This window comes from Trichechus manatus, unplaced genomic scaffold (assembly GCF_000243295.1).
Source record: "Trichechus manatus latirostris isolate Lorelei unplaced genomic scaffold, TriManLat1.0 scaffold00154, whole genome shotgun sequence".
Classification (NCBI taxonomy): domain Eukaryota; kingdom Metazoa; phylum Chordata; class Mammalia; order Sirenia; family Trichechidae; genus Trichechus; species Trichechus manatus.
The window spans coordinates 1728489-1744797 of record NW_004444090.1 but is presented as its reverse complement, the minus strand read 5'-3'; the positions used below and the strand labels follow the sequence as shown (position 1 = coordinate 1744797).

Here is a 16309-nt window from a genome sequence, read left to right as displayed (position 1 = left end):
ATGGATTTGAGAGTTTTGAGGCCAGAGGTGTGTAGACAAATGAGGAGGTTACTGCAATAGTTGAGAAGACAATGCAATAGTCTGAGAGGTAAGAGAGTGAAGAGATATCTAACAGATAAAATCAAGAGGTTTTTGTGAATATATGCATAGAATGGGTAAGGAAAAAGTCAAGAATAATTATAAGTTTTCTTGCTTACATGACTAGGAAAAAGTTTAGGGGAGAAAATATAAGTTTGATTTTGAGTTTGTGCCTCCTGTCTATGTATTATTCAGGTGGTAATATCAAAAGGGTAGTTAGATATACAGGTTTGGAACACAGCATAGATATCTGGGCTGGAGATAAAGATTTAGAATTTGAAAATGTGTAGTTGTGTTTAGATCAGATGGATTGATAACATTATTCAGAGTGAGTGGCCAAAGGAGAGAACTCAAAAGAACATGAACCTTCAAGGAGAAGGGTCAGAAGAATGTGATATAGAGTAGATGATTGAGAAATGATCAAAGGGGTAGGAGAAGGCAAGAGAGCATAGAAACGAAGAGGGGAAGTAGGGATAAACAGAAGAAAGGTCAAGTAAAAGAGGAAATTAAAAATGGCTATTGAATCTGGCAATTACATCACCAGGGACCTTTCGGAGAGCTATTTCAGTGGCAACATGTTAGGGCTGAAGTTGGAGGGTAGAGTGCTGAATAGGAAATAAGAGATGATGAACAGAGTGGAGCAGGTGCAATCTACTCCTTGGAGAAGCTTAGATAAGAAAAGAAACAGATGAAAATGGAGATGGGAGTGGCAGGAATGTAGGGTGCAGGCAAATACTTTATTCTTAGTTTTAAGGAAAGAGTGAAAAGAGTTTGAGGAGGAGGGAATACAGGGTTGAAGCCACCATTTTCAGAATGAAAGCAATTTAAGCACGGTTATAGGTGAAGGGGAAAAAGGCAGTAGAGAGAGATTGAAGATACAGGAAAAAAAACATATTTGATGAGTTTTTCCAAAATGGTTGAGTTTCATTATTAGTAAAATAAAGTAATATATGAAAAAAATCCACTAGATTAAATTATTTTGCAATGAAAATATCTGAAAAAATATTCCGACGTTCTGATTCATGTGCTTTTTCCTGTAAATATGTAATGAGACAATTTTTAATATAATAAAATATTCTAAATATTTTCTCGCATTTTAATATAAAAAGATCTAGATGCACAGGAATGCAATTATGGACTCTACCATATGTGTTTTGGAATATTAATTTTGAATGTTAAACCAAATGAGTATTAACTCAGAAAAACATCTATGAAGAGGAGGAAGGAGTAAGTATAGTCACAATGCTATTTTCTTTCTCTATATAACTTATCTTGTCTGCTATAATTAGTTATATCTAACATTTTGTCAAACAAACAAAAAACCATTGGGGTCAAGTCGATTCCAACTCATAGCGACCCTTTAGGACAGAGTAGAACTGCCCATAGGGTTTCCAAGGAGCAGCTGGTGGATTCAAACTGCTGACCTTTTGGTCGTAACGACAGTGCCACCAGGGCTCCTTACCCAGCAAGTGGTGTCAAATAAGTAGGACATAATGAAGATGCAACGCCATTTGTATGAGACTTTAGCAAATCCCAAATTACAATATAAATTAATATCGACACCACTTTGAAAAGAATACTAATGGAAGTAAAAGGCTTTTGATATTAAATATTTCAGCTAACAAAAGATTACACTTTAGGTATTTTTGATCTGATGGCTCAACAACTAAGTGTGCGATATGTGATCTTTTTCAACTTAAAAAACTGATTTATACATATATGCTCATTGTAGCAAATGCATTAAACAATTAAAATCCAGAAAAACAAAAGATTTTTAGAAAATCACTAATAATCCCATTGTCCAGGGATAATCATTCTTAATGCTCTTCCAGATTTTTTCTATATTCAAGAAAATTTTAATTTATAAAAAATATTTCATGCCATACTTACTGTTTTGATTGCTTTTTTATCACTTAAAAAATCTTAGGAATATCTTACCATGTTAATATTTTAAAATAATATTTTATATAGTTATAATATTCTGCAGTATGAATCTATGATAATTTATTTAACCAAACCTCTTTTTAGATATTTAGAAGGCTTCTAACTTTATAATAACATCGCAATAAATATTCTGGTACGTTTGTTTTACATACATTTATTTCCTTAGGATAAATTCCTAAAATAGAATTATTAAGTTGAAGATCTGCATGTTTTTAAGGTTTCTGATATATATTGCTGCTTCAAAAGTTTTACCAATCCACCATCAGTGTATGAGAATATTCTTTTTTGTAAAGTATCATTAACTGTTGGGATTATAAATAATAAATTTTGTTATCAAAAATTTTGCCGGCTTGAGAGAGAAAATACATTTCTCATTTGCCCAGGACTGGTGATCTGCTTTCGAAAGGTCACAGCCTTGAAAACCCTACAGAGCAGTACTACTCTACACACATGTGGTCACCATGAGTCAGAAGCAACTCGACAGCAGCTAACAACAGTAACAATTAAACCTTAAAAGAACATGTTTGCTGGCCAATGGCATTCCTTCTTTTGTGAAATATCTGCTCTATCATGTCTGATTTTGATCTTTTCAATTGTCAAAGTATTCTGTACAAGATTCCCAAAACTCACTGCCACCAAATCGATTCCGACTCATAGTGACCCTATAGGACAGGGTAGAACTGCCCTGTAGGGTTTCCAAGGCTGTAATCTTTATGGGAGTAAATGGCCACATCTTTCTCCCTAGTACGAGATTAGGCTGTCTTTATCTTATAAAACAAAAACCTAACAGATCAAGCTACTTTATTACAGCTAAAATTTCTAGGTGTAATATTAGGAATGTCATTACAGAACAGCCATTCCCAAGAGGCTATGATGAGAAGAAAAATCTCTTCTATAGTTGATTTTTAAAGACCAGAGGTTGAGACCTTATTCTTTTGATCTGAATTTGTGGAATTCTGGTGAGTTTGAGATTACATAATTAAATGTCCAATCTGTTAATAGTAATTATTTCATTCTATTTAATTTGTGCATTTTTTTCAGTTAAAAATAATTTATAAGAATACATTAAGTTCTAAAGTAAATTTTAAACTAATATCCATATCATTTAAGATTATTTCAGATCATAATCTTACAGAATTTTAAGTATATTTTTCCTTAATCAAATGTTTTTCATAAAATATCTTTAAATAACACATGTTAAAAAAAACAGTTGTCCCAAGGGCATAAAAACATTTATTTACATAGCAAGGCTCTAATGGTCACATGATTATTTTTGTTGGCACTGGAATGCAATTTCTGTGGGTAAAGTAATTATATTCGTGGGCATAATGATAAAAACATAATGTTAAAAAGGTAAAATAGAAACATATGGGGGAAAATGTGCCACTAAGGACACAATTTTTGGCATGGAGAAATGCACAAAATAGTTCGGTCATTTCTAGTGAGAACCCTAATAACTTACCAAAGGTTGTCTCTGGTCAGAGATTAGACATGTTTTCTCAAACCTATCTGTTTGTAGGCTAAGGCAGTGATACTCTAAAACCCCTATGTGGAAATATACAGAATGTTTGTATGCAGATCATATTTTAGGCCATATTAGCTGGGGTAAAAACTTATTTAATGCCTCCATAGTGGCAACCTGCTGGGGTGAATAGTCTACTGATTCTTAGGACCTCCCCACATACAGTGCTCCTGACCTTGGTTTGGCAACCTGCCTCAGATTTTCTGTGCTCTGGACTTCAGTTCTGAAGCGCTCTAGGCCCTGACCTCTGAATTCCCGGCTTGGGCTGAAAGAAATTCTGACACTGATTTCTAATTGCTCATTTTGTTTGATGATTTGAACTTCACATACTTTTTCTTAAACTGAACTCTGATTCTTATTATTTCTACCATAATCATTCAAAGTTATGTCGTACTGGTCTTTAACTGCTATATGGACATTTCAAGGAGTCCCACAAAATAAAAAGATATAGAATATTAAAAAATGGACAGTATAGGTTTATTCAATAGTTTACTCGTGGCTATTTTGAAGACTACTATTGATAACCGAGTTAGAGATGTTGGTTTACAAAGCCTACGTTCGTAGCATCAAAGGCACTCTGTCATTATGCATGGTATGTTCACGTTGGGATTACAGCATATTAAAATTATGCTGTCATTCTACAGCTAGCATTTATAATTATTAACACCTGGAAATTTTCAGGTTATTTCCTTTCTGAAATCCTCCAAATATTCCCTTCTCATGAATAAACACTGTATTCAAAATGAAATTTAATGCAAAAATGAAGAAAGCAAAGTTTAAACAATTTGAGCATCTCTGTCATGAAAATGGGCACTAAAGTAACAATGTCATTAAAACCAAAGGATTTGGAGAAAAGAAAAGATATAGCCAATTACTTTAGTGTGTCTCAGAAGGTATAAAGAGACTCCTAATTTTTAAAACCATTATATTTACATAGCTATGTCATACTAAACATCTTAAGTGTAGTAAACTTTAAAAGTTATGTTTATAAAGTACATTTCTGTTGATAGGCTATCTTCACAAACATTATCTTGATTGTCTTCAACATAAACTCTGTGAGAGAAACACTATCATGTCCATTTTTGAACTTTTCTTTGACCACCTCATTTCCGGTAACATTCACCTTTATTCCACTCCAGCTACCTTCCTCCTAAATTTCATCTTGGTGCCTGCCATCACTCAGAACTAATCCTTCTTGGAAGTTCACTAGAATATCTCACTTATAGATCTACAGTCTCCTATCCTTCTAGTTTTTATATTCAATTCTCCTTATTATAACCACATTTCAAACTCATGGGAACATCTAGGCTCTTTACCCTATCTATTAGCCCTTGTGTCTTCACTTCCTTCCTGTTCTCTTACAAATGATGGCTAATTGAAAGTAGGCTGAGGAGAGAAATATATATACTTGCACTTTTAAACAATGAATAATATATTTTCATGCATTTCATTCTTTATTTAGCCATAATTACTGGGGATTTTTCCAGATTTCTGAGAGTTCTTTCTTTAGACATAGATAACATTGTACATTCTAGAGTCACATAATACTTTTCTCAAATTTATGAAATTAAATGAGAAATAATGTATGAAGGCATCAAGTATAATTCCTGGCATATAATAGATATTTAAAAAAAAAAAAACCAAACCTGTTGCCGTTGAGTTGATTCCAACTCATAGCAACCCTATAGGTCAGGGTAGAACTGCCCTATAGGGTTTCCAAGGAGCAGCTGGTGGATTCCAACTGCTGACCTTTTTGGTTAGCAGCCAAGCTCTTAATCACTGTGCCACCAGGGCTCCATAATAGATACTTAGTAAGTATTTATTAAATCTGAATCATAAAATTATGAACTAATTCAGGACATGCTGTTCTTGATCCATATGCAGTAAAATTTTATTACCTTGAATATCATCATTGAAAGTACAATACTGGTTGCGATACTTGTTCAGGAGACGAAATGCATTCGTATTGGCAAAATCTTCAAACTGAATAAGGCAATTCATGCCATATCTATGTGACAAAAAAAAATAACATTAAAAGAGGTTAACGGAATAACATTTCAAAATAAACTTTTAAAATTAGCTTAAAGATAATGTAAAAATTATTTTCTATTAAAGGTACTATGTTGTTGTTTAGTACAAATTTGTAATATGTCTATTCAGCCAATGTTTACTGCATGCTTATTACAGAAAAGACAATGTGTTATCACTGTAATATAATACAAAGATGATCAAAATATGGTCCCTATCCTCAAGCAATTTACAATTTAGTAGAAACAAATATCATCAAAATAAATGAGAAGTAATATAAAAGTGGTGTAAACAAGAAATTCTAGTTCAGGGGAAAGAATATCACTTCTAGCTGAGGTCACAGAGCAGGTGACAAAGAAACTTAGTTTTGATAGCTAGTTATGATTTCACAGGTAGAGATGCAGGGTTTTACAGGCTGAGGGAATAGCAGAAGCAAAATAATAGAGGTGAAATGTGGGAAAAAATTGTTTAAAAAAAAATGGCAAGAAGCCAATCCACCTAGCTGCTCCATGGGGAAAAGACCTGGTGATCTGCTCCTGTAAAGCTTACTGCCTAGAAAACCCTGTGGGGTAGCTCTACTCTACCATATGGGGTCACTATGAATCGACATCAACTTGACAGCACCTAACAACAACATATGAGAGTGTAGTGAAAGATAAGGTCAGAATTTTATGTCGATAACTTGAAACATCTAATTTAGGATTATGGCTTTTATTCTACAGAAATGGCCAAATACTGAAGGGCTTTAAGCTTTGAAGTATATGGGATAGATTTTTATTTTTGGAATTAATTAACTTATCTGTCTGTTCCTTTATTCAAATGACTATCCATCCAAAGCAAGGGAAATTAACACTATTGATAACCCAGGTATCTGAGAGTTGCCAGAGAAAGCCATATAACTTTGAAGATTCTTGCTACTATATATATATGGTCTCCAATCTCAGCTAGACTCTCACTGCCACCCTACTTGTGATTCCTTTTTGTCCTTGGTCAGCTTCTACTTCCATTACATTCAATGGCTACTCCTAATCTTCTCCAATCTTTTTAAATTCTGACCTGCTTCCTATTTCCTGGCATAACAAGAGCATAATGTATGATTTCTCTCAATTGCTCATCCCTCCCCACATCTCCATATTTAGTTATATTCTTCAAGCATCAGTGGACAAGGTGTTTCTCTTCCTGTTCAAGACACCCTTAGATACAGCCAGTGAAAACCCTACGGATCATAAAGGTCTGATCTGCAACAGATCAGGGAGATGGCAAAGGACTGCGTAGCATTTCATTCCCTGGTGCATGGAGTCACCACGAGTCAGAGGCCAACTCAATGTCAGCTAACAACAACAAGTACTGTATATAAATATTAACTCACTTGTTATTCATAATAACCCTGGAAGATAGACACTATCATCATTCTCATCTTAGAGATGAGGAAACACACATACCATCTTGGTCTACTTGTTAATGATAGCCTAATAATAGTCTACTAACCTGTCTATAAAGAGCCCTGTAGTGCATGGTTAAAGCCCTCAGTAGCTTTGAACCCACCAGCCACTCCACAGGAAAAAGACGTGACAGTCTGCTTCCATAAAGATTTACAGCCTAGGAAACCCTATGGGGCAGTTAAACTCTGTCCTATAGGGTCACTATGAGTCAGAATCGACTCCACAGCACATAACAACAATAATTGTTTTGTTTGTTTTTTCATCAGAGAAAAAATAATAACAAGCAAGTGAAAAGATGTTCAATATCATTATTTATTAAACAAAAACCAAACCAAACCTACTGCCCTCAAGTCGATTCCAACCCATAGTGACCCTATAGGACAGAGTAGAACTGTCCCATAGGGTTTTCAAGGCTATAAATCTTTACAGAAGCAGACTGCCACATCTTTTTCCCACAGAGTGGCTCATGAGTTCGAACTGCTGACCTTTTGGTTATTCATTAGGGAAATAAAAATTAAAGCCATAATGAAATACCACTTCACACCCACTTGAATAACTACACTCAAAAGGACAGACAATATCAAGAGCTGGTAAAGATGTGGAGAAACAGAAACTCCTCTTATAGATTGCTGGAGGGAGTGCAAAATGGTACAACCACTTTGAAAAACAGTTTGGCAGTTTCTTAAAATGTTAAACATAAAATTACCAAATGACCCAGCAATAATGAGTGCCAACAAAATGGCACAATGGGTTGTCTACTCCTTCCCTCTTTTTATTTTTTTAAAAACAAAACTATAAGCCAGGCCTTGATAGCCTTGATAGTATTTTCAGTACAGTATAACAGTATAATTTAGTAATTGAAAACCTGCATATTTCTAATCCTCAGAAACAATGAAAAGATTAAGACAATCATAAAGAAAATTATAACGGAATGGAACTATGCTACTCTTAAAGGTTAATACGTTCCTGATGTGCCTAGTGGCACCGTGGATAAGAGCTGGGCTGCTAACAAAAAGTCGGCAGTTCAAATCCACCAGGCACTCCTTGGAAACCCTATAGGGCAGTTCCACTCTGTCCTATAGAGTTGCTATGAGTTGGAATTGATTCAATGGCAACAGGTTTGGTTTGGTTGGTTTGATACTCATAAGGTACCAATGGGAACTCAGTGAGTCTCACTATAACTTCTAGCCACTTAAAATTCCCCTGCCCTTTCTCTATCAGTTCCCTGCTATTTCAAAAAAAGAGATAATTACTTCCATATAATGGCAGAAGGCAGATTAACATAAAGGTCAAAACCCAATTCTGACTCATAGACACCCTATAGGACAGAGTAGAACTGCCGCATAGGGTTTCCAAGGAGCCGTTGGTAGAGTCAAACTGCCGACCTTTTGGTCAGCAGCCAAGCTCTTAACCACTGCGCCACTAGAGCTCCAACATGAAGGTCAAGAGATTGATTTCTAAGCCATTTATTGCTATTGGTTTTATTTTGATTTATAGGTGGTTTCCCTAAATACACAATTAAATGTTATTTAAACAGACTGGTAAACTTTTTGGGTATTGTGTAAATTGAAAGCACCTATGGCAATATTGGAGCCCTGGTGGTGTAGTGGTTAAGAGCTCGGCTGCTAACCAAAAGGTTGACAGTTTGAATCCACCAGCCTCTCCTTGGAAACCCTATAGGGCAGTTCTACTCTGTTCTGTAAGGTTGCTATGAGTCGGAATCGACTCAACAGCAACGGGTTTGGTTATTTTTTATGGTAATATTACATTCCATCTATTGGGAAAAGGAAGAGGGGGCAAAAAGAAGTGAAAATTTACAAGTAAAAAGAAGGGGTGGGATCAATTCTCATAAGGAACAAAATTTTTCTACTCTTTGCATGTACGATGGTGTTTTTCACCTTCCAAGGAAAGTCTTTAGCTGCCTTTATTAAAAACTGCAAAAATATTATTAAGAACTGGTAAAAGCAATTCCATATGTATAAATTAATTTTTTACAACCTTAACAGAGAAGGAAACTTTGTGGTAGCAACTAAGTATCCCAAACACAAACATCAGTCGATAATCATCTGGTGCTGGCAATAGCCCCTCTCCCACTTCTCAGAGTCTAAGCAGTCCTTTAGAAAGTAAAGGCTGTCCCAGTCTTTAGAGAGTGCCCTCATATAGTTTGCTCCCGATATGTCCTGTACTAGTGGTCTAACAGCATTCGATGATCTGTCATTATGTTCAGAAGCAGCAGAACCTGTGGTTTCAGTATGCGAGGAAGAATCAGTGCCTTCTCAGTTCTATTCCTGGATCTACTACTTTCTTGGTTCTGTGGCTTTGGGCTTGTTATAATTTCTCTGTGGTTAAAATGAAATCCCCATAATATGGTTTGCCTTCGGTGTTTAGGATGCAATGTGGTCAGACTATAAATTCATAATGTTTTCTAAGTGAAACCTGGGAATAGACATAGGTAGTAAAATGGTGAACAGGATACCTTATCATTTACAAAAGTTTATCACAGAGTTATCCCCTGAGAATACTGTCTATCAGTTTTTATTTTATGACTTTTCTCTACACGGTATTTAACTCTGATTTGACTCCTTAAAGCGTTAGAGAAAGGCATTCTGAATTCATTTTGAGACACAAGCATCTTGCATCATATAATAGAAGAAAGCCACATACGGGATATTTTCTTCCAGTTTGAACCAACCTTGTCACTCTGAAATTATAAGTAGTGGAACATGCAGAAGTTAGACAATTCAATTGTACATAACTATGAAAAGAACCTACTATTTTATGACCAAAATATCACATAAAATGGTGGGTTTAAATGGTTTTTAGAAGTTAACAGAAATACCAGCCATAAAATTAACATATAAAAACTGCAGAGAATTTACACTTGTGGTATGTTAAAATCAGACAAAATCCTTATTACAGTGACTAATCGCTATATCTAACACTTAGTAAGTGCCAGGCACTATGCTCCACACTTTACAGGGATTATCTCATCTAATTCTCTCAGCAACCCAGTGAGGAAGGTACTGTTATTATCTTATTTTACAGATGAAAAAACTGGAGCTCAGAGAGATTAGGTGTCATGGCTGAGTTTATACTGTTAGCAAGTGGTAGGGTATTGACTAAACCACAGGATCCATGGTTTTAACTGGCTCCCACAGAGCACCAACATAGTGATCAAGTAAATAAAGTGAACAACATATTTAAAGAACTGCACTGATAAAATAAGAGAGTAATAATTTTGTCATAATACTAGCAAGACAGCATTTGCATGCCTTCAATATACCACATAGTTTTATTACAGAAAGAATATGGAAGATGTTGGTGATAACACTAGTCTCTGGTCATGAGGGAGAAGAGGCAAGATTGAGGCTAGAGAGCTAAACAGGACCAGCAGGGTCTTTAATCTGTGTTAAGGGATTTGGACTTGATCCTAAGAATAGGACATTAAGCAGGGATGTGGTATGATCAGTTTGCATTTTTAGACAAACTGTGTGAGGAGGGTGAAGAATGGATTGGAAAGGTGCAAGACTAGATGCAAGAAGTTCAATTAGGAGGCTGCTGCAAAACTCTAGGTAGGTACTGAAAACTGGAATTAGGATAGAAAGAAGCACATGTATTCAAGAGATATTTGAGAGGAAGAGTTTGACAATATTAGGTGATGAGAAGTAGATAACGAGGGAGAAGAAATCAACAATGAATCCCAAGGTTCTAACGTGGGCAACCTCGTAGACAATGAGAATATTAAAAAATGGGGAAAGAAAAATAGGACACCTCAGGAGAAGCAGGTTTGGTAAGGAAAATTATGAGTTCAGCTTTGGATATGCTACTTTTTAGCTACCTTAGAGATATACAAGACAGGTAGCTGTCCTGAGAAATTAGGATATATGAATTTAGTATTTCAGAGTTAGAGCAGGTGCAGGTGAAGACAAGGACCATGATAAAGCTAAAGTGGTGTGGAGTAAAGACCACTAGCAATGAAGATCTTAAAAACAAGTGAGGCCAGCACACACGGTCATTCACATAGAAACTGTTACTGTGTGCCATTGAGTCGATTCCCACTCATAGCGACCCTATAGGACAGAGTGGAACTGACCCATAGGGTTTCCTAAACTGTAATCTTTATGGGAGCAGACTGCCAGGTCTCTTCTGCAGAGCTGCTAGTGGGTTCAAACCACCAACCTTTTGGTTAGCAGCCAAGCGCTTAAGCATTGTACCACCAGGGCTCCTTACATGGAAATTAAAGGAGGTTGAAAGCAATACAAACAGCAAGAATGAGGGGGAGAGAAACTAAGAAACTAGGAGATGGTAGAGATATGATAGAACTAATTGACTTGAGCGTTAAAAATGTATGGGGGGAGGGCAAGGCCATGATGGTGAAATAGGCACTTCCCGTCATCCCTCTTACAGCAAAGACCAGAAAAAAACAAGTTAATCAATTATATACGACAATCCAGGAGCCCTGATCACCAAAGATGAAGGTGAAGAGTCAGACTGAGCGGCAAGGGGAAGGAGAGACAAATCAAAAGCTGCAGAGAAGTGCCAATCATGAGGTTGCCGGCACCCTGCTGGCTGGGTGTGCTGGCGCACGCAGGCTGAGGGGAGCAGTAGCATTCTGGACATGTCTCACCACATCGGGTGAGGCCAGGTGGCAGCGAGTCTGCACACGCGGCCAGAGCCAGGTGGAAGTGGCACTGGACCTGCAGAAGTTAATTTCAAGCATCTAACCCTCCGCATGAGGGCAAAATAACCTCCTCCCCACAGAATTTCACAGAGGAGAAATGCTTGCTTCCCCTCACTCACCCCCCACCCCACTCCAATCCAACACCAGTCCTGCAGACAACTGCCACGCCCCCTAAGCCAGAATTCAGGGCTATCTATGCCGACACCAGTCTCACAGCTTTAAAAAACATCACGCCCCCTAAGCCAGGAACTCAAGGTGGGTCAGGAGGCTCTGGCCTCTCACCCAGCCACTGGCATAAGGGGTCCACAGACTTGCAGTGCCCTTCACCCCTGCCTAGGCCTGTGTGGGCCGATTCAACACCGCATGCTTCAATAGCATAAAACAGCAGGGCATATACCTGAAGCCTATTTTCAACTGCAGCAGCCAACAGGGAGCTGCAGATTCGTGACATTTGACACTGCCCTGCCCTTTAAAGCGGGGACCTCACCCACAAACATCAGGGACCTGAGGGCTGGCGGTACAACACTCCATCTAGCCACCCACGATAGAGGTCTGAGAGTAAGTGGTGCCTCCTAGTCCCTTCAGCCAACAGCACCAGGTGCCCAAGAACTGGCTGCAATACCCCCAACTATGCACTCTAAGGGACACGGACATGCCCTCCACTCAGGCACCTGCCTTGCTCCACACACAGTCCCCTACTGCAGCCAGATACCTATGCCTGCTCTGAACACTCCTATGCAGGCTTGCCCATCTAGGACTGTACATGAGAGTCTGCACCACACACTAGGTGACCAATGACCTGGACACTTGTGCTGCACCTGCACAAGGAAAGTCAGCAGACTTCTGGGCTCACACACCCAGGAGCTGCTCTAACCACCTGGAGACAGGATGTGAGAGCTTCAAAGATGCCAATAACCAAAATAGCTCACACCCCCAGCCTACTTGAGTATATCAAAACGAAAAAAAAAGTTAGGGCACAGTAAAAAACATATAATAAATAAATATAATAACTTATTGATGCCTCGGAGACAACCAAAAAAAACCAAACCCATTGCATTGAGTCGATTCTGACTCATAACAACCCTACAGGACAGAGCAGAATTGCCCCCATAGAGTTTCCAAGGAGTACCTGGTGGATTTAAACTGCTGACCTGTTGGTTAGCAGCTGTAGCTCTTAACCACTACACCTCCAGAGAAACAACAGTCAATATTAAATCTCAAAAAGAAGTAGGTCAAGATGTTTGCAGCAAGCAATCAAAATAAAGAACCAGGAAACCTTCCGGAGGAAGATAACATAATGGAATTACCTGAGATAGAATTCAAAAGACTAATACAGAGAGCTCTCCAAGAGATCAGGAAGGAGATCAGACAAAACTCAGACCAATAAGACCATAAGGAACACATAGACAAAGCAATAGAGGAATTCAGGAAAACAATACATGAAGAAAATGACAAATTTAATAGGGTGCTAGAAACCACAGAGAGAGAACAACTAGAAATCCAAGAGATTAACAACAGAATTTCAGAATTAGACAATTCAAAAGAAGGTCACAGGAGCAGAACAGAGGCAATGGAAGTCAGAATTAGTGAAATTGAAGATGAATCCCTTGACAACAATTTACTTGAGGAAAAAACAGAAAAAAGAATTTAAAAAAAATGAAGAAAGCCTAAGAATGATGTGGGACACTATCAAGAGGAAAACCCTACAAGTGATTGGAGTATCAGAGTAGGGGGGTATCATGGATTGAATTATGTCCCCCCAGAAAATATGTGTATCAGTTTGGCTGGGTCATGATTCCTGGTATTGTGTGATTTTCCTATATGTTATAAATTCTGTCTCTATGATGTTATTGAGGGAGGGTGGGTGGCAGTTGTGTTAGTAAGGCAGGACTCAATCTACAAGATTGGATTGTGTCCTGAGGCAATCTCTTCAGATATAAAAGAGAGAATTGAATAGAGAGACCGGGGGACCACATATCACGAAGAAAGCAGTGCCAGGAACAGAGCGAGTCCTTTGGACCCGAGGACACTGCACACAGAAACTCCTAGCCCAGGAGAGCATTGATGAGAAGGCTGACAGAGAAAGAGCTGACACCCTGAATTTGGACTTTTAGCCTACTTTACTGTTAGGAAATAAACTTCTCTTTATTAAAACCATCCACTTGTGGTATTACTGTTATAGCAGCACTAGCTGACTAAGACAGAAATTTGGTACTGAGAGAGTAGGGTGCTGCTCTAACAGATACCTAAAATGTGGAAGTGGTTTTGAAACTGTGAATGGATACAGCAGTGGCAGTGGCAGTGAACCTGCAGTGCCAGAGGAGCGGCAGTGGCAGAGAACCAACAGCAGCAGAACCAGGAGACTAGTGCGAGATGATGCTGGAGCTGACCACAGAGCGAGAGAGCTGAGTGCCCGTGCGCAGGAGGCTTCCTGGCAGAGTGGGGTGCCTCCAGGTACTTATTGGTAGAGCTAGGCTTGCCGACCCACGGAGCTAGAGAGCTGAGTGCCTATGCGTACGAGGCTTTCTGGTGGAGTGGGGTGCCTCCAGGCACTTATTGGTGGAGCTACTGAGCTTTGGAACACTTGCCCCAGCAGGGCAGATGTGGGCGTGAGGCCCGAGGGCCAACAGGCTACAGGAAACAGAAGCAGAAGCTGAAGAGACAAGGGATGCAAGAAGCCAGCTGCCTCAGTCTCAAAAGGTATAGCCAGGACCTCTGGGGTTTCAAAGGATGGAGCCACGGCCTCTGGTGTTTCTAAGGGTGGAGCTGCCACTCAGATGAACTGGGAGAATGCTGCGCCTAAAGCCAAGGGAGCAGAGTTGCTGTCCCAGTGGTCCTGGAAGGCGGAGTTGAAGCCCAGGGCCAAGGGGCTTCCACTCAGAATGTGGAGAATGTGGCCAATACCTACAGTCTGGAGGGCAGGGCCATTCTGTAAATTGTCTCAAAGGACAGAAGATTATTTTCAAAGCCTTGAGGGCTAATGTAAGGTGTTCTGCTGACTTGCTTGGTGCCTGTTATGCCTTCTTTCCCTCCAGTTTCTCCCATTTGTAATGGAAATGTCTAGCTTGTGCCTGTTCTGCCATTGTACCTTTGGAAGCAGATAACTTATATTCTAAATTTCACAGATAAAGAGGAATTTTTGGATTTTGGACTTGGAGTTAAGACTTTTGCTATGATATGATGGGGTGAATATGTTTTCCATGTTGCAAGGATGTGATTTTTGGGGGGCCAAAGGATGGAATGTCATGAATTGAATTATGTCCCACCAAAAATGTGTGTATCAGTTTGGCTGGGTCATGATTCCTGGTATCATGTGATTTTCTTACATGTTGTAAATCCTGTCTCTATGATGTTAATAAGGGAGGATGGGTGGCAGTTGTGTTAGTAAGGCAGGACTCAATCTACAAGTTTGGATTGTGTCCTGAGGCAATCTCTTGAGATATAAAAGAGAGAAGTCAGCAGAGAGACAGGGGAACATCATACCACCAAGAAAGCAGTGCCAGGAGCAGAGCATGTCCTTTGGACCCAGGGTCCCTGCGTGGAGAAGCTGCTAGTCCAGAGGAGTATTGATGAGAAGGCAGACAGAGAGAGAAAGCCTTTTCCTGGAGCTGACACTCTGAATTTGGACTTTTAGCCTACTTTACTGTAAGGAAATAAACTTCTCTTTGTTAAAGCCATCCACTTGTGGTATTACTGTTAAAGCAGCACTAGGTGACTAAGACGGGGGATAACAGAAAACACAGACAGAACAGTTGAAGATTTGTTGGCAGAAAGCTTCCTTGGTATCATGAAAGATGGGAAGATATCTATCCAAGAAGCTCAACAAACCCCACACAGGGTAGATCCCAAAAGAAAGTCACCAAGACAAATCATAATCAAACTTGCCAAAACCAAAGACAAAGACAGGATCTTGGAGAGTGGCTAGGGATAAACAAAAAGTTACCTATAAAGGAGAACCAATAAGACTAAGCTCTGACTACTCAGTAGAAACCATGTAGACAAGAAGTCAATGGGATGGCATATATAAAGCCTTTAAGGAAAAAAAACTGCCAGCCAGGAATTATATATCCAGTAAAACTGTCTCTCAAATATGATGGTGAAATTAGGTCATTTTCAGATAAACAGAAGTTAAGGGAATTTGTAAAAACGAAACCAAAATTACAAAAAATATTAAAGGGAGTACTCCAGTTAGAGAACCAACAATATCAGACAATAATCCAAGACTAGAACATAGGACAGATTAACCAGTTATCAACCCAGATAGGGAAGTTGCAAAACAAGTCAAAGATAAAAGACTGAAAATAAGGAACCAGAGACGTCAATATGTAAACAATGACAATGCCAAAACAAAAAAGAGGGAATAAACAGTGTAGTCAAAGAACTTCCATATGGAGAGGAAGTTAAGATGGTATCAAGAAATAAAAGATCAGTTTAAACTTAGAAAAATTAAGGTAAATTTCAAGGTAAACACAATGGAGGATAACAAATCTATCCATCAAAGTAAAGAAGTAGAAAAACAAAGACTCAGCAAACATAAAATCAACAATAATGCAAACGATGAAAAGAAAATACATGAAAAAAAATGACTTAGCACATAAAATTAAGTGGAACAAG

The 16309-nt window shown here is 38.5% G+C and overlaps 1 protein-coding gene across 2 annotated transcripts in view; it reads right to left on the bottom strand.

Moving 5' to 3' along the window:
• ME1 (malic enzyme 1) overlaps nucleotides 1–16309 on the bottom strand; it is a 202648-nt gene that overhangs the window by 42437 nt on the left and 143902 nt on the right. For both annotated transcript variants that reach the window (XM_004386048.2, XM_023740369.1), the window contains exon 7: nucleotides 5443–5552. In XM_004386048.2, coding sequence (XP_004386105.1) covers nucleotides 5443–5552 — 110 coding nt within the window. The remainder of the gene's footprint in view (nucleotides 1–5442; nucleotides 5553–16309) is intronic.